The sequence below is a fragment of the Myxocyprinus asiaticus genome, chromosome 33 (assembly GCF_019703515.2).
Source record: "Myxocyprinus asiaticus isolate MX2 ecotype Aquarium Trade chromosome 33, UBuf_Myxa_2, whole genome shotgun sequence".
Classification (NCBI taxonomy): Eukaryota; Metazoa; Chordata; class Actinopteri; order Cypriniformes; family Catostomidae; genus Myxocyprinus; species Myxocyprinus asiaticus.
The window spans coordinates 6,997,342-7,020,763 of NC_059376.1; the positions used below are offsets into that span (position 1 = coordinate 6,997,342).

Genomic DNA, 23,422 nt, shown 5'->3' on the forward strand with positions numbered 1-23,422 from the left:
CTAGATCTGATAGAAAATTTGCCAGGAATTTAGAATACGTCCTGGGTGATCTATATATTGTAGCAAGGGCAAAAGACGACAGAGATTTGTTATTTGTATCTGATGGTGTCACATTAAGCATTGTTAGTTCAAAAGATTTAAACTTATATCCTGTCCTCTGAGTAACACCAAAAACTTCACTGTAAATTGCAGCAACACCTCCTCGACCCTTCTGACGAGGCTCATGTTTATAACAATAACCTGGGGGAGTAGATTCATTTAAACTAATATATTCATAGTTTAAGCCAGGTTTCAGTCAAACAGAGCGCATCCAATCTATTATCTGTAATAATTTAATTTACAATTAGTGCTTTGGTTGAAAGAGATCTAATATTTAGTAGCCCTACCTTTATATGATGTTTATTTTCATTTTTTTTTTTTTTTTTTTTTGTTATTTTCAAGTTTGACCTTAATCAAAAAATTTTCTAAATGATTTAGTGAGGGGTTTATGTTTGGTAGTTCAGGGAATAGACACAGATACAGTCTCAACAGTTTTTCTGCTTCCTGACCTGGGCCCCAGTTAGTCAAATAATATCACTATTATGACTATGAGCCAAATTACTTGAGAAGAGAGCAGCACCTTCCCTAGAGGGATGGAGTTGTCTCTCTTTAGCAGGTCAGTTCTACCCCAAAACTCTTTCAATTGCCAATAAATCCTATGCTATTCTCTGGACACCACTCAGACATCCAGCCATTCAGTGACACTAATCTACTATAAACCTCACCACCACGATGAGCAGGGAGGGGGCCAGAGCATATAACAGTGTCTGACATCATTTTTGCAAGTTAACACACCTCTTTAACATTATCTTTAGTGATCTCCGACTAGTGAAGCCAGACATCGTTAGTGCCAACATGAATAAATATGTTAGAAAATCTACGTTGAGCATTAACCAGCACTTGTAAATTTGATCTGATGTCAGACACCCGAGCCCCCGAAAAGGAGAAAACAAATGCACGTAGTCGAAATGCGTGATGTAGCCAAGCGGAAAAAAAAGAAAAGAAAACATGCAATTGAAACAGTAGAAAAGCGGAAAAAAAGTCAAATCATGCGGTAAAATGGCAAAGGATAAAATTATGAGCATATTGGAATAAGCAATGCTAAGCAGGCTAACATGCTACATACAAACAGACTCATGCAGCATGCTGGCAGCAACCGGAACCAGTCAGTGTCATTGTGAGGGTACTGGTAGTGATAGCTGTGGCAGCTGAAAATCTTCTCAGTCTTTATATCCAAAATGCAGTAGCAGCAAAGGACATCACTTGAAAAAAAAGAGCCCAGAAGAAGATGTTTCTTGCTGTTCAGCAGATCTGAACAACAAAAAACTCATTAGTACTCACCTTGTTATTGTTAATTTCACATTTCTAAAATATATTACTCTACTTCATAAATATTTAATATTATGCTGTCCCCCTCTGTTCTGTTGGTATCATGTTACTTGTTTTTGGTAACACCTTATTTAACAGTGTCCGTTTTACACATATAACAAGTTAATATTAATAAAACCTAGAATGATAACAACAATTACATTAGGTAAGCACAAGCAGCTTTACAAAATAATTACAGTTACACAGTACATGTATATCATTAGTAAAACTGTATGTACATGTATATCATTAGTAATTATGTAAATGCACTGTAACATGATCAGCGAGAAAAAATCCTTGTTTATATGGCAAAATATACTTCACTAGAATACTTTCTTTCTGTGATTGACAGACAGTGTTCACTCCTTATCTAATTAAGGCACACACTGATATCTTCCTATTAATAAATGGAATACATATGTTTAGTGTCAGTAGATATGTTGTGCATTAGTGCTATGAAACAGACAATGTGTGTATGTACAGTATATATACAGTGTGTGTGTGTATATATATATATATATATATACACACACATACAGTATATGCACAGGTATACCCCTGAAAACAAAGAATTTGTTTAGGATTCTTCTAAGGTAATACTTAAGTAGTCTGTGACTTGCTAGTAATAGACAAAATAGTTTTGTCATGTTAGGAACTCACAAATAAGCTTTCAGCTAATAAAATATCTTCCACCACAGGATTAAAAAGTTTTTTAAAAAGGTAAACATATAGAAGATAATTGGTTGTCACTTCTTTTACCCCCTTGAAGTTGAAATTAACAGCTAACAATCAGGGAGTATTTGTTAACTTGCATCAGCACAAATAATACAGCAAAAAAAAAAAAAAAAACTATATATGTATAGACAGAAATATATACTTGGTAAAAATGTATTTTCCTCTAACTGAGCAGGGTTCTTTAAAAAAAAAAAAAAGTAATAAACGTTTTAGTGTACTTACTAAAACAAAATTGAATAACATCTACATAACTCTTCACATCTAGACTCCGACTGTACATTTATAAATCATAAACCTTTCAAACATAAGAATACAGTAGATCAGTGGTTCCCAACCCTGTTCCTGGAGGTCCCCCAACACTACACATTTGGGATATCTCCCTAATCAAACACACCTGATTCAACTCATTAGCTCATTAGTAGAAACTCCTGAATTGGGTGTGTCAGATAAGGGAGACATACAAAATGTGCAGTGTTAAGGTCCTCTAGGAACAGGGTTGGGAACCACTGCAGTAGACCATTGGTGAAATAATAATATCAAGGAACACAGTAAAATTCAAAAGGTTGGCTACTGTACATAAAGTGGACATTTTACTGAGCTACACTTTGAAACATCAGAAGCTAACTGTTAATTTCAAACTGTCAGTTGTAATGTAACTGTAACTTTAAAACTATAGAAAAAAAATAGCAGTCATTAATTTTACTACAACTAAAACAATTAAAAAAAGTCATTTCAATGGACAATAAGTTATTCTGACAAGTACATTCCATGCTTAATTACAAAATTGTCCTCATACCTTTTACAATACAGACAAAATGCATTAGTATTTCACTGCAAACTAATAAATATGTAAATCCATGGAATTATTTTGAATTGAATCAGTAGTGCTTACAGCTCAATGTGCATTTTATTATCTATTGCTGCAGCTGATAATTGCACCTTCCACAATGTCCTAACTAAGTATGACGATACAACGAAGTTTCCAGTAACAAGTAATTTGTCTATCCATACTGAAAGCAAAAATGCTTTGCAATGCCACACAGTTAGAAGAGAGTCAATCAGAACACATTTGAAGTTTAATATACAGTTACATTGTGAGTTTTTGGACCAATTAAATTTCACTAAGGGAGAGACTACCTAGTGTGATGTCTCAGAAATAAACAACAAACAGCTCAAAAAATTTCCTGTCACTCATCGCGGTTACAGGTTGTTTAGGACAAAAACTCACAATTACAAAAAGTGTTACACTTGGTTAGGACACAGTTTTAAATGAAAAAACAAACAAACAAAAAACAAAAAACAAAACTACAATCCATATTACAGTACCACAAATGCCACTGGCATAATCTAATTTTAGAACGTTTCAGTTTTGTATAGTATTTTAGATTAGGTGCAAGCATATTTTAACACTATTTAAAAAAAATATTCCTCTGGTCTTGCAACTTTGGCTGTTTTCGTAAAGTACATGCACATTTACAAATAATTTGTACAAACTAGCAAACCGTTGCATCCAAAAGTTTAAAGCTTCATCCCCTTTGACTGCTCATTGTTCAGGGTTAGGAGTAGGTCAAGAATGGATATAAAAAAGTATGTGTGCAACTTATTTTTTCAAGCCAAAATGGAAGGTGTATTACAGTAAGCGCACATAAGAAATTTCAAAATGTTCCTTGGTTTTACAATGAAGTTTCTAAATGAATGGTACAGTAGGTGGAGGATGGTGTTTAGATTTTGTGTTCGTAACCCACAAAACACTTGTCCTTTCACAGCCTGAGCATGAAGAAGACCTCATTGTCCGGGCTCAGGGGGCTTTGTTGGGGTGGTCCTGGAGGAAGCTGGCTTAGGAGGTCCAAGCTAGAACATGGACTGTGGGGTACACTACAAGCTCCTTCTGGATTGCCACGCTCTTCAATGGGGCTATCAGTAGTTCTGAGGCTTTGTAGTCGCTGCCTCTCCTGGGCTTGCCTGGCACGGTTAGCGATGTATCTCACCCGGCTTTGGCTCCGTGAGGAGCTTCTCCTAAAAGGAGGAGTCTCCTCCTCGTCCTGTCCCACCTCAGCTTCAGTCCTGCATTGAGCAAAGTCTTTGCTGGTGAGGGGCTCCACATCAGTGAGCTTCTTGAGTTGCTCCGTTAGGTCGTTTTGTGGTTTCTTTTGAAGTTTCCATTGTTGGCGACTGGGCCTCACAATGAAACTGCGACTAATGCTGCGGTACTTGCTCTCAAAGTTACAGGCAATATCGTCTGAAGTGAGATCTCCAAGACTCTTGGATTTTGAGCTGCTGTCAAAGTCTTTTGCTAAGGGGGTGGTTGACTTATTGGAGCCAGAAGCGAGGGTCGATGACTGCTTTAAGCCCTCCATGTACAACCTGCTCCACGTGTGGCGTCTCTGCATGAGCCGGCTGGCGTCTTCCTCGGTCACCAGAGGCCTGGGCTGTAACTCGTCCTCTGGCTCACACATCTCACCCTCCCGGAGGTTGGGGTTGGACTTACTCTTGCTGACCCTTGGGACGTTGTGTGGCGCAATGGTCAACCGAGGCTGGCCACTCCTGTTGGCCATCGACACCTGGTTGTCCGAATAGTCCCGGGTTGCACCAAGACAGGTGTGGCTCTTCCTGGTAAGGTTGGGCAAGGACAAGTCAATCACAGTGTCATTGGACGAAATGCTGGAAGACGATGACACACTATCCCGATGGTTGCTGGGGTCAAGTTTGCTCCAGAGCCTGTCATTCAGTGTGGCGTCGATAGAGACCTCAGGGACCGCAGAAGGGTTGTCCACTTTATTTACTGCCTTCACTTGTCCTTCACTTTTGGTCCTCCTGACTGGAGTTCTCAGTCCTGTTTGCGAGGAGTTTCGTCCGATATCTCTGTCAAACACAGCCTTTAACACCTCAACCTTCTGAGAGCTATGAATGGCGGTGTTTTCTTTTATTGTGTCTATCTCTAAAGTCTTTCTTGAATTTATTTCAGCAATTTTGGGTTCAATGGTTGTGTTTCTCACAACCTCGGTATCTGCCCAGTCTGGTGGAGGGGATGTTTTACATCCAATGTCAAGGTAATTCATTGAAAGTGAAGACTTGATGTGGCTGTTCCCCGAATCTTTGCCATCACTACAATATGAACTGACACACTGGGTTAGCGCAGATGGTTTCAGAATTGCATCATAGTTTTTAAGATTTTCCCCACTGGAAGAAATTCTTATTGCTATGGATGGTGAAGACAATGTAGTGGAGTGACTGGGACAATGTGTTGAGGGATCCACAGGACTGTATGTGGAGGTCAAAGGGTTGTTCTCCTGAATTTCCTCAGGAATGGATTCCAGACATGAGGTGTTCAGAGAGGGAATTGGACTTTGCACTTCAGAATGTTCTGCAGGAGCATGACAAGAAGACAAATAATTAGAAATAAATATGGATGTAATGACAATTGAAATGCTCTTTGAGAAAATTAAAATAGAATAAGACAAATATACAGTAACCCCGAATACTGGATTTTGTTTTTTTTGGATACTTAAGTCACTCTTAAAAATTTATGAATATCATTGTATTAGATCAATGACCCTCAATCGTGGTCCTTGAGTCCCCCAGCACTGCAAATATGGGATGTTTCACTTAGAGTTAAGGTCTTGGAGCATTTACTCATGAGTTGATTTGTTTATTCAGGTGTGTTTAATATGGTCAACATACAAAATGTGAATTGCTGGGGGACTCCAGGATCAGGATTGAGGACCACTGTAGTAGATGACAAAATATCAAACCAAGTGGCATCTGCAAAATAAATGATGCTAGAGCTTTTCTCAAATCTAACTTCACTCTTCTGAGCCATTTTTCAATAACTTTTAACAGACGGGCACCAATGTGATTTTAGTGGATGTTTGAAGGTAGTTTGCCTCAAGTTCACACAGGTGTCCTAGCAGACTAACCACATGTGTAGTTCATCACGTTAACTATGGACACAAAGTTTGACAACCGGAAAGTGTATAAAACATTTTTTGGTCTTAATTTTGAACGGTATATCTATTATATTATAATATGAACCCTAACAAATGACTGAAAAGTTTTGCCTGAAAAGTGTGTTTGTGCTATATTTCTTTAAAATAAATGCCACTTGCTTTGATATTTTGGTATGAGCTATATCATGATGCAAATCAAGACCATCAATTTTGCTAATGAATGTCATTATGCAAATACATTTTACATAGCACATTAACTGCAAAAAATTTTTTATAAATAAATAAACAAGCACATTTTGACAAAACCAAATATAGAAAAATGTGCTGCAAACATGTAACATGCTTATCTAAACATAACTGCAGCTGAAATTGATTATAAGTCCTAATGGATAAAGATTTGATCAAAACATTTGATGTTAAATTAATAGTAACAATAATAATAATTTATATTACACAAAAAAGGGAGCAAAATACCACATGAAAAAATAAAAGATTGCAATAAATCAAAATCAAAATGCAAAAGCTAAAGCACATGAAACATACCTTATATATATATATGATAAATTATGGTATAATATGATGTACAAATCTTATATGAAAATGATAAAATCATAAAAAACATAAGTAGGTGATTCAAGGAAAGGAGAAGGACACTCCGTCACTTTTCAACATCAGTATTACTTTCCCTGTTCACAAACTAAAATATAGGTGATCAGTGCATTTTTATGTGAATGTACTTGTTTTGAGCCAACATATTAAAAGCCCTTAATTGGATAAAATCAGTGCACATGATGTTGAAAAAAGAGTTACATCATTTCAGAGAATATTAAACAATATACTTGTCAGAATACTCATAAAAATCGGTTTACCTGGTATTTGGTCAGCCCCTCAGTTTTGCACTAAGGACAGTAAGCATGCAAGAAGGAAGGAACAAACAGGCAATTTATCAGGAGAAAGTGAAGAATGAAACCGAAAGAGTAAACAGGAAGGATAGGTTACACCAGGAAATGTACTGTCAAAACATGCATATTCTGCTTTGTTCCAATATAAATTTATGGGAATGTTAAAGAGATAATTAATCCAAAAATGAAAATTCTGTCATCATTATGATTAACTTTTCATTGCATTTTTTCCCCATACAAGGAAAAGTGACTAAAACTAACATCCTGCCAAATATCTCCTTTTGTGTTTCACAGAAAAAAAGAAAGTCATACGAGTTTGAAACAACATGAGGGTGAGTAAATGACTAATTTTCATTTTTGGGTGACTATTCCTTTAATTTTTTAGGATATCTAAATTGTTGTCACGACCAAGAGGATTAGCAGTAACATAATGAGGAGCAGTGAACCTACAATGTGGATGGTACCTTCAAGAGTACTAATATGCAGCTGCAACCTCACTTCAAAGACATTATCATTAATCTTACAGTTCATAAAAAAATCTTGTTGTTTAAACACTGGCCCTTAATACTTGCTCATTGGGGTTCTAAATACTATTATTATTTACTTATTTACTTAATTATTTTTATACACAATTTACAATCATATTTTTATCAAACTGCACAATGATGACTAAGAATTTACAGATGTTAGTTTAATTTTCTGTTAAAGCATGATTTTCTGTAAAGCTGCTTTGAAACGATGTGTGTTGTGAAAAGCGCTATACAAATAAAAATTACTTGACTTGAAGCCGGGCATCTCATTTATGTTAGCTCACACGTGTGGGACAAGAACACATCCTTTTTTTTTTTAATTTGGAATGCCCAATTCCCAATGCGCTCTATGTCCTTGTGGTGACGTAGTGACTCAATCTGGGTGGATGAGGATTAATCTCAGTTGCCTTAGCGTCTGAGACTGTCAATCTGCGCGTTTTATCATGTGGCTTGTGCATCAAAATAATCCATCCATCCATCCATCCATCTATCATCTATCTACATCAGCTTTTAAAAATGTTGGCCAGGCTTTCTCAAGCCAACATAATGTTTGTCTTGACGAACTTTTTTATAATTTTTTTTTTTTATCAAATATTTTTTTTAATGTATTGGTTTTTTTTTTTTACATTTTTTCTGTTTTTAATATTATTTTATTTTCCTCTGTACCAGATTTTGTAACAATTTAGTAACTGTAGATTTTATCACAACAGGTGCAGGTCCGAGACTGTGCATCGAACTATTGATATCACTACTATAATATTTACAACATTAGCTTTCTGCTTGTTTTAGAAAATTCAGTCAAAAACTCATCCATGTCCAGTTCATGTGTTATTGATTTTTCATGAGCTAAAAGTACAAGATTTTTTTTCCTCTCGTGAAGCATTGAGTGGCAAAACGGTGTAAAAAGTCTTGCCAGATTGGAGAATGAGCTCTCGACCAGGGCAGACACATACAGTTTATAAAGACCTGGAAATGCATCTTTGTATTCCTGCATGAGTTTGCAAACAGCCGAACAGTCAGCATCAGTTGGAAGCTTTTTGGTCAGCATTGGTCTGGCAACAAGAATTTCACTATGCAGCTCACTTTTTACAACCCCTGCAAGACTACAGAAAGGCTCAAGCAGCTGAATGTCAAGAAATGTATCAAACATGAGAGGGCTTGCATCAGCTCCAAATTCTTTGTGGAAAACCTGTTTTCCATCCCTGATACAGCTGTATCAACAACGTTTAACATTTGTCGCCTTAGAGCTTCAGTGGAATATTCAGAGCCTTACTGACCTTCTTGCACTATAGGTGATAAAATGACAGAGTCAGCATAGAAGGGATTAATAGTCCTTAGACGTTTTGGTGATGGCTCATCAGTAGACATGCCAGTGCAGTACTGCTGCAATTGACTGTCATTTTCTCTGAGATTTCTCAGTGCACTAAGAGATACCTGCAGTACTTCAGCTGCACTGCACAAATCAACATGGTGAGACTGTAGGATGGCATTGGCTGGTTTCAAAATGGCAAGAAGATGAATCAGAAATTTGCCAACTTCAGCTGAGAGAGAAGCCCAGAAGCTTCTTTTGCAAGGTCAACCGAGGCATTGTCATCATCGGAAACCTCTGAAAGAATGTCAAGAATGATTTCCTCGTTCTCCACAACACATTTGGTAACTTCAAAATGACTTGTCCAGCAGATTTCTAACAACCTCTTGAGATATGGGCAACTGTACCTCTGACAGACAAAATGATGCCTGAAAAAAAGAGTACGTCATGGTTACTTGTGTAACCTCCGTCCCCTGATGGAGGGAACGAGACGTTGTGTCGATGTAGTGACACTAGGGGTCACTCTTGGGAGCCCGAGACACCTCTGGTCTTTGATAAAAGGCCAATGAAAATTGGCGAGTGGTATTTGCATGCCACTCCCCCGGACATACGGGTATAAAAGGAGCTGGTATGCAACCACTCATTCAGGTTTTATGCTGAGGAGCCGATATAAGGTCCGGCCAATTCAGCGGGTAGTTCAGCATTGTGGAGGCAAACAGGTGCACCTGTGCCTGTCGAATCGACTCCAAATCAGCTGGACCGCCTGAGGGTGGAGTCTCCACTCTCCCCTGAGGGTAACCTGTCATGACAGCGCATCCGCTGTTGTGTTGAGGTTGCCCGGGATGTGAGTGGCTTGCAGCGACTTGAAGTGCTGCTGACTCCAGTGGAGGGGACGGCGGCCGAGTTGTGACATACAACGAGAGCGCAGACCACCTTGGCGGTTGACATATGCTACCGTTGTCGTGTTGTCTGTCTGAAATAACACGTGCTTGCCCTGGATCAAAGGATGAAACCTCCGCAGGGCGAGCAGAATTGTGTCAAGAGGCGTGCCCGTTGCAAACAGCGCCTCAGCCCGTTTTGGAGGTGTCTGTCATGACCACGACACACCTGGAGACCAGTTCTAGAGGAACACCTGCCCGTAGAAACGAGAGGTCGGTCCAAGGGCTGAAAAGACGGTGACAGACCGGTGTGATGACCACGCGATGTGTCCCGTGGCACCATGCCCATCTCGGGACTTGAGCCTGGAGCCAGTGCTGAAGCGGCCTCATATGCATCAACCCAAGCGGGGTGGCCACCACCGAGGATGCCATATGCCCCAGGAGCCTCTGAAAAAGTTTCAGTGGAACCACTGTTTTCTGTTTGAACGCCTTCAAACAGGCCAGCACCGACTGGGCATGCTCATTCGTTAGGCGCGCCGTCAAGGAGACTGAGTCCAACTCCAAACCGAGAAAAGAGATGCTCTGAACCGAGAGGAGCTTGCACTTTTCCCAGTTGACCCGAAGCCCTAGTCGGCTGAGGTGTGAGAGCACCAGGTCCCTGTGTGCGCACAACATGTCTCGAGAATGAGCTAGGATTAGCCAGTCATCGAGTCATCATTGAGAATGCGAATGCCCACCTCCCTTAACGGGGCAAGGGCAGCCTCTGCGACCTTCGTAAAGACGCGAGGAGACAGGGACAGGCCGAAAGGGAGGACTTTGTACTGATACGCCTGACTCTCGGACGCAAACCGCAGGAAAGGTCTGTGTTGAGGAAGGATCAAGACGTGGAAGAACGCATCCTTCAGGTTTATCACCACGAACCAATCTTGATGCCGGACGCTCGCCAGAATGCGTTTTTGCATCAGCATCTTGAACGGGAGTCTGTGTAAAGCCTAGTTCAGAACTCACAGGTCCAAGATTGGCCGCAACCCACTGCCTTTTTTTGGTACGATAAAGTAGGAGTTGAAAAACCCCTTCTTCATCTCGGCTGGAGGGACAGGTTCTATCGTGCCTTTCCGTAGGGGGTAGCGATCTCTGCGCAAGGTAGCAGCGTTTTCGTCCTTCACCAAGGTGAAGTGGACACCGCTGAACCTGGGCGGATGCCCGGCAAAGTGAATCGCACAGCCGAGTCAGACGGTCCGGACCAGCCCTCGCGACGGATTGGAAAGCACAAACCATGCGTCCAAGTTCCGCGCAAGGGGGACCAAAGGGACAATGTCATTGGACGTACCGGCAGGTGGGGCCTCGCGGCAGGGCGGAGCTCGAGGTGCCACACCATGTCGTGGCCGTGCTGAGTCTAAGGACATCAAAGCACTTACCTGGCTCCTTGTGACCACCCCTGGAACAGTCTGGGAAGGGGGAGGAAGAGGCCTGTCCTCATGACCCATGGAGACTGTCACATCGGGGGCGGATGTGTGCCACAGCTGGGCGCTCAGGGGCGGGAGACCGCCGCTGGAGTGCCAAACCTGCCAAATAGAGTGGTGGACGGTGGTCATGATGACGGCCGTGCACACCGGATACATGACCCAGGGAACAAGGAAACCGCTCTTGCTGAGCTCTTGAGTACTGCAGCCACTTGGGCATGCAGCGCAATTAAATACAAAAGGTAACAAAAAGATGGAGAGATCTGCTTACCAGCTCCAGAGCAGTGGGTTTCGTTGTCCCTGGGTCGCCCGTCTCAAGGGCGCTTTGAAGCCTTTCATGGGTTCTGGGTGGCCGCGAGACGGGTGGCATCTGCTCCCTTGGCGATGAGTAGATGGGGTGCGGGATCTTGAGCTGCGCCGGGGCAGGATTTGCTGGCTAGCATCCGTCCACTGCTCCACCATCGAAAACTGCTGGGCAAAGTCCTTGACGGTGTTGCCGAATAGGCCCGCCTGGGAAATGGGGGCAGCAAGGAATCGTGTTTTGTCGGCCTCGCCCATCTCGACCAGGTTGAGCCAAAGGTGGCGCTCCTGGACCACTAGTGTGGCCATCGTCCGCCCGAGAGACTGCGCCGTGACCTCCGTCGCTCGGAGAGCGAGGTTGGTCGCCGAGCGCAGTTCCTGCATCAATCCCGGGGCGGAACTACCCTCGTGCAGTTCCTTTAGCGCCTTCGCGGACTTGCAGGAGAGCCATGGTGTGCAGGGCGGAGGCGGCTTGTCCAGCGGCACCGTAGACCTTGGCCGTCAGAGACGATGTAAACCTACAGGCCTTGGACGGGGGCTTTGGGCACCCACGCCAGGTGGCGGCGCTCTGCGGGCATAGGTGCACCGCGAGCACCTTTATACACCGGGGGATTGCCTAATAGCCCTTGGCCGCCCCAACATCGAGGGTAGTGAGGGTGGGGAAGCTGAAAAGATCGGGACCGGGCAGTAAAAAGTGCCTTCTGTGACCTTGTCAGCTCTTCATGCACTTCCGGGAAGAAAGGAACGGGGGTGAAACGTGGCTTTGAGTGGTGCCGCGAGCCCAGGAACCAATCACCGAGCTGTGAGGGTTCAGGGAGGGCAGTTAGTTCCACTCTAGCCGACGCTCGCAGCTGCCCGGGAAAGCATGTCGTCATCTCTGCATCAGCCTGTGACTGGGCAATTGTCCCCGAAGGGAGGAGCCCAGCTGAGGCTTCCAACTGGATGCTCTGCTCGAGAGCTCATCATTTTCGCAGGCTCCGAATAAGAGGTCGAACTCGCCGTGAGATGAGCCGGCAGACTCATCCGGAAGCCCGATCGGGGCAGACGAGCGTCCTGGGAATGGGAGGTCCGCGGGGGGATACCCGGTGGAGGCGGTCCCATTGGGGTCCCCAAATCGCCCCCAGTGCTAGCCGCGCTGGCCTCATACCCGTGGGTAAAAGGACAGAGGTGGGGAGCCTCTGAGGTGGCTTGCTTTCTTACGAAGGCGAGCCGCGACCGCAACGTTGCCATGGACATATCCTCGCAATGAGAACGTGACCATCCACGAATGCAGTCTCTGCGTGAGCAGTGCCCAGACACATCAGACAGTGATCATGACCGTCAGAAGGCGAGAGATAACGAGCGCAACCAGGAATAACACACAATCGGAAAAGCATCTTTAGAAAGACGCGTCTTTAAAAAGACGTTCCATGTGTGCCGCTCTTTTAGAGAAATATATTCTTTTATTTCTGCCGAAGCGCCCAGGAGCATTCTCTGCAGTGCACCAGTGCAGAGGGGGGAGAAGCCGCTGAAATGCGCCATCAGATCCAGTAGAGGTGAATGAACAGTAGTATTCAGCTCAGTGAGCATGACCGTTTGGCTCCGAAGAGAAAATCTGAATGAGTGGTTGCATACCAGCTCCTTTTATACCCATATGTCCAGGGGAGTGGCATGCAAATACCACTCGCCAATTTTCATTGGCCTTTAATCAAAGACCAGAGGTGTCTCGGGCTCCCAAGAGTGACCCCTAGTGTCACTACATCGACACAACGTCGAGTGAGTGACAGATAGGGAACAGGGAGCCTGACAAGTCAAAGAATCTTTTGGCAAGGTTCACTTTGAATTGCATGTATGATGGAGAGGTGAAGCTGGTGGTTATAGCAGTGGATGTAGGGGATATGCCTGCCCAACCTTTTTTGCAATAAAGCCTGAACACCGCCTCGCACCCCACTCATCACTGATGCTCCATCATAACACTGGCTCAGTATATTGTCAGAACTGAATCCTGTATGAGACAAGTGTCTTAATATTTCGGTGGTGATGTAATCTGCATCAAGCTGCTGTAGTTCTAATAAGCCAGTGAGATGTTCCTCTGGCACACCATTGCACACAAAGTGGATTACAACAGACACATTTTCAATGTTGCACCGATCCCTTGTGCCATCACTTTTTAAACAGAATGCAGCTGAATCAGCAGTGTCATATTTCGGTTTTATTTTTTTCAGAACCATGGATGCCAAAATTTCAATCACTTCATTCTGGATGGTTTTGGAAGTGTACTTTGTATTTTCTGGGATACTTGACATAATGTCAGCAAGGTATTTATCTTTTTACAACTTGTATTTAAGCAGCTTGGCAAAAAGCCCCGTAGCTATGCAATCCTCCTCATTGTCAAATGTTTCCCGATCTCCACATAGTGGATGCTCATTGACTGCTAAAATTTCACAACATCTACCACGTTTTTGATGTAATATTGATTCTTTTCTATCTGTTGGGGGCTGAGTAAACATGCTACGGTCTCCCCTGACACCTGTCGGTGGCGAAATTCTGCCCACGTAGTTGAGGCTTGTAAATGGCTACAAGCATGTTTTTGAAGACCGCGGTCACCTTCTAATGTTGCTTTCCAGTTTCTAAAACCCATCAAAATGAAAGTATCCTTCTCGGAGAAAGCAACACCAAATACTCGACATGGAAAACAAAAGCATGCGTCACGCTATACAGAATATTCAAGCCACGGTTGTGACTGATACCAAGTGGCCGAAAAACCTCCTTCCGAGAAGAGTTTGGGGGTATGATTTCAGAGCGGGCTGATGAGGATTTGCCTTGTTTAAATCATTTGGGACAGAATTGCTGCATTTTTGTGTAGGTGTAATTGTATTTTTGACACCATCCGAAGATGCCGTTGAACTTGACCCAACTATTTCTCCGACCTTGTTGCCGCAAATGGAAGAGGTGGTAGCTGCATCCTGGTGAGCAAAAGTGCTTTTCATTGTCCTTTCGGAATAAGAAATCTGTGCATGCTGTGCTTTGTTTAATGTGCAAGTGTTTAGTAATATGTTCACTGACTGTTAAAATGACAGTATCGTTATTAATATTGCTTTATCATTCAGCCCCCCCGTGGAGCCGGGCCTGCACCCCTACATTTTCTCAAATATTGCAGGGTGTGCAGTGAACATTTTACCCTTGAGGATTTCAGACCATCGAAAGAAACAAAGGGTCGATATCTGAATTCATCGGTTGTGCCAGTGCTATTTTTCAGGCGAACTCAGGTATGTGTGAAAACTTTGTCATCGTCACGCCTCCCTCGGTCTCTGCACCTCCCTCAGCGCTTCGCTCCTCATCACCTGATTTCTAATTCACCGTACCTGCACTCAATTCACTCGCTCATCACTGCCTGCATAAATAACTCACCTTCACGCCACTTCACTGTCAAGTCTCACACAAAGGACTCTAGTCTGACCGCGCTGCTCTCACGCAGTGTTTATTTACCTGTCTGTATTTGCTTTTGATCTTCATCGATATCTGTTTAGTGCTTACTCTGCTGTTTCGCCTGTTACCTCTTCTTCAGTTTGTGAAGCTTCTCTTCTGTGTGATATCACCTGTACCATTGATCTCACTGTGTAAACCCTGTAAATCTCAGTAAATGCTCTTGCACTTGGTTTCACTAACTACAACTTGTGAGGGTTGAATTCCTGTCAGACATATAGCCTATATATTTCTGCTAAAGAAAAAGCACAAGTAGATAACGCAATGGCATTGCTCCGAAATAAAGGATGGTTATTTACTGCAGTAATTTGTTTTATTATTATTTGGAATTTTTTTCATTTGGAATTTGATATTGTTTTGAAATTGTTTTGGACTGTTTTGGTTTGTGAACGGTGCTTGGTCTGTGGTATTTGAAAGTTTCTCTTGTAAATAATGTTGCACTTCCTGCCTCCTCCTCCACATGACATGTGACCTCACCAATGAGCTTACGTCATCCCTCTCATGAGTGCGCGTCACAGAGATGTCAGAAGCGAACATTTGTAGTTAAAAAGTATATAAGTATTGTTTTATTTCTAAATATAATCAATCATTTGGGTTCAGAAGAATTTTTTTTGTCGACTGGAGTCGTGCGGATTATTTTGATGCACCCTAAATATGCATTTTGGACCATCAAAAAATGGAGTACATTCACTTGCATTGTTTGAAGGAGGAGACCTGAAATGAAATTCTAAAAATCTTAAATTCTGTTTTGATGAAGAAAGAAACTCAGATACATCTTGGATGGCCTGAGGGTGAGTAAATTATCAGCAAATTTTCATTTTTGGGTAAACTATTCCTTTAAGACTTACATAAGAGTCTTGTGACTCTTACATGTGCACTACAATATGTTGCAATATGTTTTCCAGGCCTGTTAAATTTCCTGATATTTCCAGGAGCACAGAGGTCAATGTTATTGCTCAGAGGTTGCTCTTTCATAGCTTAGGACACTTGATGGAGTTCTCATTTATGCTTCATTCAGGTCATTTGGACTTTGATGAGAAATGCTTGAGTTTAAATTGAGATCTCTGATTTGTAATTGCAAACTATGGGTTACAGGTTATCTTGGCTAATCTGAATACAGTCTGAGCATTGTTGAGATCATTGTGAACATTACTGGGGTCTTTTTCTCAGAGGAAAATCTGAGAGGCAGGAGAATCATCCTGGTTACTTTCGTAACCTCCATTCCCTGATGGAGGGAACGAGATGTTGTGTCGATGTAGTGACACTAGGGGTCACTCTTGGGAGCCCCAAACACTGGATTGGCCTTTGGCCTTTTTTTGAAAAAAGGCCAATGGGAATTGGTGAGTGGAATTTGCATGACACTCCCCCGAACATACAGGTATAAAAGGAGCTGGTATGCAACCGCTCATTCAGGTTTTGTGCTGAGGAGCCGAGACAAGGTCCCGGCCATTTCCGGGGGTAGTTCAGCATTGTGGCAAGAGGGACACAACGTCTTGTTCCCTCCATCAGGGAACGGAGGTTATGAAAGTAACCAGGACGTTCCCTATCTGTCACTCACTCGACGTTGTGTCGATGTAGCGACACTAGGGGTCCCTATACAAAATGCCACAACTAGCTGAACTGTGTTACGTGGACTGGCGGTGCGAGACGGGCAGACCGCTGTGTGCCTCGTAGCCAGCGCAGCAGGCCATCACGTAACCTCCCCCAACACTTTTATGAGCATTGAATGGTCCTTTGGGAACAAGTCGACTGCCCAATAAATAGGGACAGGCTTGCCCAGCCGTGGCCTCTTTTCCTCTTTTTTCTCCCCAAAAAGAGTGGAATTTGTTAACCGACTGGGGCCATAAATGTCTACGTTGGGGGGGTGTCACTCCCAAGGGGAAAACACTGCGGAGATCACACCCCGCCCCGGGGAATATTTTGAGTGGAAATACGTCACATGGTCTTACTGAGTCTTGTCGGAAGTATGTCATATGGAGAAGTCCCATGGTAAGTCCTACCTGAAGGGGGAGGAGTTTCTACAAACATGGTGACCGGGGGCAGAGGGGCCTCTGCCCAAGGAAGATGCAGTTTACCGACAGGGAAACGATTTAGCGGAAGATATCACATGGGGTCACCTACAGGGGACCACCATATGTGGAGCACCTACCTCAGTACAGGACCTAGGTAGCACATGTACTGGGCTGGCAGCAAGTTTCTCCGCAAACTCATCTGCCACAGGGCTAAGGAGGAAAGTCATCCAGGGATCACAACTTGTGAACACGGCTGGGAGTCAAAAGCGCACGTCTTCACCTCATGGGAGGGGAAAGGTGCTATGCGCAAGCGGAACACCCGGCAAGCTGTCCCGGAACAAACCTGTTCGGACCTGACAACACACGGGATGAAACTGGCTCAACCCAGAGATTATAGAACCTTGCAAAGGTGTTGGGTGTTGCCCAGCCCCCTGCTCTGCAGATGTCTGCCAAAGAGGCACCACTGGTCAGGGCCCAGGAGGCTGCTACACTCCTGTCTTCCGTAGAAGGGTAGCTATCTCCTCACGCAAGGTAGCGGCGTTATCGCCCTTCACCGAGGTGAAGCGGATGCCGCTGAACCTGGGTGGGAGCCTGGCAAACTGAATCGCATAGCCCAGTCGGACGGTCCGGGTCAGCCATCGCAACGGGTTGGAAAGCGCGAGCCACGTGTCCAAACTCCGGGCGAGGGGGACCAAGGGGAAAATCCCGTCGGGCGTACCGGCGGGTGGGGCCGCACGGCGGGGCAGAGCCAGAGGTGCCACGTCGAGGGGGCTTGAACCGCGTGGCCGTGCTGAGTCCAGAGACGTCGAAGCACTTACCTGGCTCCTGACGCCCACCATAAGATTGGTCAAGGAGGGGGGAGGAGGAACATCGTCCCCGCAGTCCATCGGAACCAACCCGGTGTGGGCATGTTTGTGCCACAGCTGGGCGCGCAGGGGCGGGGGGACCGCCGCTGGAGCCTCAAACCTGCCAAAATGGGATGGTGGACGGCCTTTGTGATGATGGCCGTGCACACCTGACATGCGACACAGAGAACAAGGAGACCACTCTTTTGTTGAAGTTTTGGGTACCACAGCCTCTTGGGCATGCGGCGAAAAATGAAACAAAAGATTCTCCTCCCGGCCCTCCACAGGGGGATGGAGTGGTCTGTCTACCAGCTCCGTAGAAGCGGGTCTCCTCACCCCTGTGTCGCCCGTCTCAGGGGCGCTTCGAAGCCTTCCTAGGGTTCTTTGCAGCCAGCCATGAGACGGGTGGCGTCTGCTTCCTGCGGTGGGCTCCACGCCGGGGCCGGGCTGCGGCGGAGCCAGTGCTGTTGCTGCAGGAGGACACCCTCGGCGATGAGCAGATGGGGTGCGGGGTCTTGAGCCGCGCTGGGGCAGGATGTGTTGAATGGCCTCCGTCTGCTGCTTCACCGCTGAGAACTGCTGGGCAAAGTCCTCGATGGTGTCGCCGAACAGGCCAACCTGGGAGATGGGGGTGTCAAGGAACCATGCCTTGTCAGAATTTCTCATGTCAACCAGGTTGAGCCAAAGGTGGTGTTCCTGGACCACCAGGGTGTGCGCCGTGACCTTTGTCGCCCGGGGAGTGAGGTCGGTCGCCAAGTGCAGTTCCTGCATCAATCCCGGGTCAGAACTACCCTCGTGCAGCTCTTTTAGTGCCTTGGCTTGGTGTACCTGCAGGAGAGCCATGGCATGCAGGGCGGAGGCGGCTTGTCCAGGGGCACCGTAGGCCTTAGCCGTCAGAGACAACGTAAACCTACAGGCCCTGGACAGGAGCTGGCCACCCCACCATCGAGGGTAGTGAGAGCGGGGGAGCTGAAAGATCGGGACCGGGTAGTAAAAGGTGCCCCCACGATCTCTGGGCCCAGGAACCCTCCACTCTCCCCTGAACCCTCGTGGCTGCCTGGGAAAGCATGTCCGTCATCTCCGCGTCGGCCTGAGACTGGGCGACCACGCCCGAAGGGGGAATCCCAGTCAAAGCCTTCACGTCAGAGTGGACGAGCCTGCTCTCCGATGCTGTGCTCGATAACTCATCATCTTCTCGGGCCCAGAATAAGAGGTCGAACTCACCCTAAGACGAGCTGGTGGTCTCATCCGAGAGCCCGACCAGGGCAAGCGAGCGTGCTGAGGAATGGGAGGCCCGTGGGGCGTTAACCCGGCAGAGGTGGTCCCATTGGAGTCCCCAAATCGCCCCCAGTGCTAACCGACGCGGCCTCATACCCGTAGGTAGAAGGACCGAGGCGGGGAACCGCTGAGGTGGCTTGCTTTCTTATGAAGGCAAGCCACGACCACAACGTTGCCATGGTCATGTTCTCACAATGAGGACAAGACCCATCCATGAACAAAGTCTCCGCATGGGCAGCGCCCAGACACGTCAGACAGCGATCGTGGTCATCAGAAGCGGAGAGATAATGACCGCAACCAGGAATAACACACAAACGGAAAGGCATCTTTAAAAAGACGTTCCGTGTGTGCTGCTCTTTTAGAGTTTGAAAATATACTCTTTTTGATGTTCTGCCGAAGCGCCCGGGGCGATCTCTGCACTCCATGGGTGCAGACGGGGAGAAGCCACTGAAATGCGCCGTAAAATCCAGCAGGTGAGGTGAATGAACTCGGCGGGTGAATTCAGCTCAATGAATAGAACCACTCGGCTCCGAAGAGAAAATCTGAATGAGTGGTTGCATACCAGCTACTTTTATACCCGTATGTCCGGGGGAGTGGCATGCAAATTCCACTCGCCAATTCCCATTGGCTTTTTTTCAAAAAGCAGAGGTGTTTGGGGCTCCCAAGAGTGACCCCTAGTGTCACTACATCGACACAATGTTGAGTGAGTGACAGATAGGGAACCATTTGCTCCCTTTCAATCTCATTGCTGTCTAGAGAAAACAAATGAGATGTGTTTCCCAGTATTTTTAAAAGTATTGGTAAAACCTTGCTTTACAGTTAATTTACAAATCAATTACTTCAAATGCGAAGTGAAATTGGTCAATATCAAACAGGGCTCTTAATATTTGGGATTAATGTATTACTTTGCTAGGATGTACCCACTGTAATTGCAAAGTTGTAGTAAAGGTCATCCTTTGATGATCCACACCATCTGCAAGGTCTTTGGAAGGCAAAAGTTTTTGTTGGGTTCCACCACAACCTATAGAGATCTACACTGCTGGGACTCTTAATAGAAGCTTTCCACCATCTGACCGAATGATTCTCATTGCGAAACCGTGCTGTTCTGTTCTGATCTGGGACAGTTGGTAAAGTTATGGTTTCTTTTTCACTGTGTTGATATGAAATCAGGATCAGAATGTTTGTAACAAATAAGTCAGTTGGTGATGGTGTGTGAGGTAAATATTGGAGCGAGTGCACTATGGAGGACGATCACTTATTTCAGGTTTTAGGACTGTTTTTTCCCCCTGGTTTTCACTCAGCTAAAGCACAGGAAAGACATGTCCCATGTAGCAAAAATTAAAGCTAAGAGAAAAAGGCCAGAGGTTTACCATCATATGCTGAGGGGTGGTGTACCACCTGACACAAACACTTTTTTTTTAAAGTTACCAGACTAGCTAAAAAAGGACATTTATTAACAAAATACTATGCGAGTAATATATTGATGTATTATGAGTTTTAATGAGCTAGCTAGCATTATCAAGTTCCTCGATGAAAAAGGTGTTTGTAAAAATAATGTGCTACTAGTTGAACCATCATAAAATCATGTAGATACACTAAACATACACAAATTTGTATTAACTAATATTAGTGAACTTGGCCAGCTACCTAGAGTTATCTTGGCATTGGCAGATTGACAGTTGTGAGTTGCCACATACTAAACATTCCACCAGCATGGTTAAGCACGATCAGAACCATTCGGCCAGATGGTGAAAAAAACGCTTTGTTTCGGATTCTCTTGTTAATTTGACTGGATGTCCCTATTGACATTGCAGAGTCCAAGTGAAGATCAGCCTTCAACGAGATGATCCCCGCACTATCCGCAAGGTCTTTGGAGGACAAAGGTATTTTTTGGGTTCCATCACAACATACAGAGATCTACCCTACTGGGACACTTACTATTTAAGATTATTTTGTTACTTTGATAGGATGTCCCCACTGACATTGCAGAGTTCTAGTGAAGATCAGCCTTTAACAAGATGATCCTCAGCATCTGCAAGGTCTTTTAAGGACAAAGGTATTTGTTGGGTTCCAATCACTACCTATGGAAATCTACCCCACTTAGGCACAAGGAATTTATTTAACTGGGGATCCATCTAACTACGAACACCTTACCATCGAAAAACAAGGGGGATTTACTGCGGATCTCCTCCATTTTCTGGGCAAACAGAGCATTCATCTCACGCTGCAGTGTCCCCGCAGCTCGCTTTCGGTTCTCCATTCCCCGTGTTGGGAACATGGCAGGAAGATCAAGACTGGCTAAACTTTCACAGCTGCTGGAGTCACTGTCAGACAAGCTCTTGACATCAAACACAGATTTAGTCATGTTGCAGTTGCTGCCATAGTTGGGTAGGGCATTGCATTGTCCGCACAGGCTAGTTTTATTGTTTGGTATTGGAGGAGGGGGAGTGGATGGGGACTGAAAGAGTCGCCGTGGAATGCTACAAGAGCGAACATTTCTGGCAAAAGTGTCCTCAAGGGGGCGGATGGGTTGAGCACCCAATGTTTGCCTGACCTTTGCCCTTGAGGTAGGTAAGGGTACAGGCTTGGATTGAACCTGAGTGTCTGGCTTGGGGTTTGAGTCAGTTTGAGCTAAGGCTTGGGGTTTGAGAATGGGCTCTGGCTGGACCTGTCTAGAAGATGTTGGAGAACGGCAAGCCCTTTCAGGCCTGACGGGAGCCTTTGTTTGTTGGGAACTGGTCCTTGTAACCTTCCTCTCCAAAACAGGACTCTCCTTGGAGCCAGCTACACACTTTATGCAATTGGAAGTCATCCCAACCCGCCCAGAGCTGTTGATCGCGACACGTGCAAACACGCCTGGCTTCTCATCCAATGGATCTTGGAGACGCAACCTGTTCGCCCGCTTCAGAGGTTCACTCATTGCTCCCCTGTTTCGGTAAGGTTTGGCACGAGGCTCTTGATTAAAGGAAGTGCTCTTACCTTTACTGTCGTCAGGGTGAAGCTGCCCGTTGGTGCTGAGACCCCACGATTTTTCTGACGCTGTGTCTCCATTGTGGTGGACAAGTGGCCCCTTTTCCGATTCACGCTCCTCATTGGCACCCTCCAAGCTGCAGTCTTTTGTGTCAGTAGAGATCTCAGGAAAGCCCCTCTTGACTTTGGGTTGGCCCTTGGTGGGCGCACTGGCTGTGCGGCGCAGGAGGTGAGCACCGAAGGTGGGTTTACGGCTGAGCAGAGCAGCAGCATGGCTGTCGAGAGATGCCTGCTTTGGGTTTCTGTGAAACAGTCCTTTTATACCACTGACTGCTCGCACCTGCAATGTGACAATTGGAGAGGCAATATGAATCTAAGACATGATAACAGGAATCACCTAAACAAAGATGTAATGTAAAAACTATGAACCAGGTTATAACTGTTTGTTGTGTTTGTGTACAATATACAATACAACATAAGGGGCAGCAACGATTCCCTTAAACCACTTCATAATTAACGACAAGTTGCATTCTTCCTCAAACTATTTAACCAAAGTTAAACTGCTGACCATACCACTTGGATGACCAAACTTGTGACCTGATGAAAAAACAAAACAAAAACTTAAACCAGTATAAGTTAGTTTGCTTGTCTTAGATAGTTTAACTGCCCTCTCAGTCTGGCCAAGTCGATGTTCAGCTGGTCTAGCTGGTCTTCAAGCCTAGCCAAGCTGGTGTTCAACTAGTTTAGCTGGTTGACCAGTTGGTCTCCTTGCCTGACCGGCTGACAAATGCCCCAAATCCCTCTAAAACCACCCAAACAGATTGGCCTGACAAGTGAAAATTATCTTGGTGGCCAGCGAAGACTAACAAACTACCTAAGGCTTTAAGCTTTTTTTTTTTTTTCATCAGGGTGTGGTATATAAATCTGTGTGGTATATACAGTACTGTAAAATATATACATCTTTCACACCAGCTAGAATGATCAAGACACATAATTTGATAGTTTTATTAAGAATTAATATAGTAATTTTGAAAATTAGCACAGATGTTGGAATATAGAATTACTGGACAGTTATGGGTGACCAACACAGATCTTTAGAAATGAACATGAAGACAATGTAGGGAATGTATGGTGGTAATGTGAATAACTGTGAAGATAAAGATGACAGAACATTCATTTCCATCAATATATTATAAAATGACACTGGGCTATCTGTTTTGATACAGGCTAGATTAATTTATGCCTAGCTTGATCTGAATTTTAGACTCTCTATTAGATTATATTTTGATTTATTTAGAAACTTCTGCAACTTTTACTCTAGTAAACTGATACCATCTTTGCAATATAGAATACTTGAAGACATTTAAGGATTATTTGCTCA

At 44.6% G+C, this 23,422-nt stretch overlaps 1 protein-coding gene across 3 annotated transcripts in view; it reads right to left on the minus strand.

Moving 5' to 3' along the window:
* Positions 1-1,592: 1,592 nt before the first annotated feature.
* The window catches only part of LOC127424720 (1-phosphatidylinositol 4,5-bisphosphate phosphodiesterase eta-2-like), a 253,133-nt gene continuing 231,303 nt past the window's right edge, over positions 1,593-23,422 (minus strand). For 2 of the 3 annotated variants that reach the window (XM_051670139.1, XM_051670138.1), the window contains 2 exons: positions 22,051-22,381; positions 1,593-5,506 (listed from right to left, as the gene is read on the minus strand). In XM_051670139.1, the coding sequence (XP_051526099.1) occupies positions 3,903-5,506; positions 22,051-22,381 (1,935 nt within the window). In that variant the 3' untranslated portion in view covers positions 1,593-3,902. The remainder of the gene's footprint in view (positions 5,507-22,050; positions 22,382-23,422) is intronic. The other variant, XM_051670140.1, reaches the window with a different exon arrangement.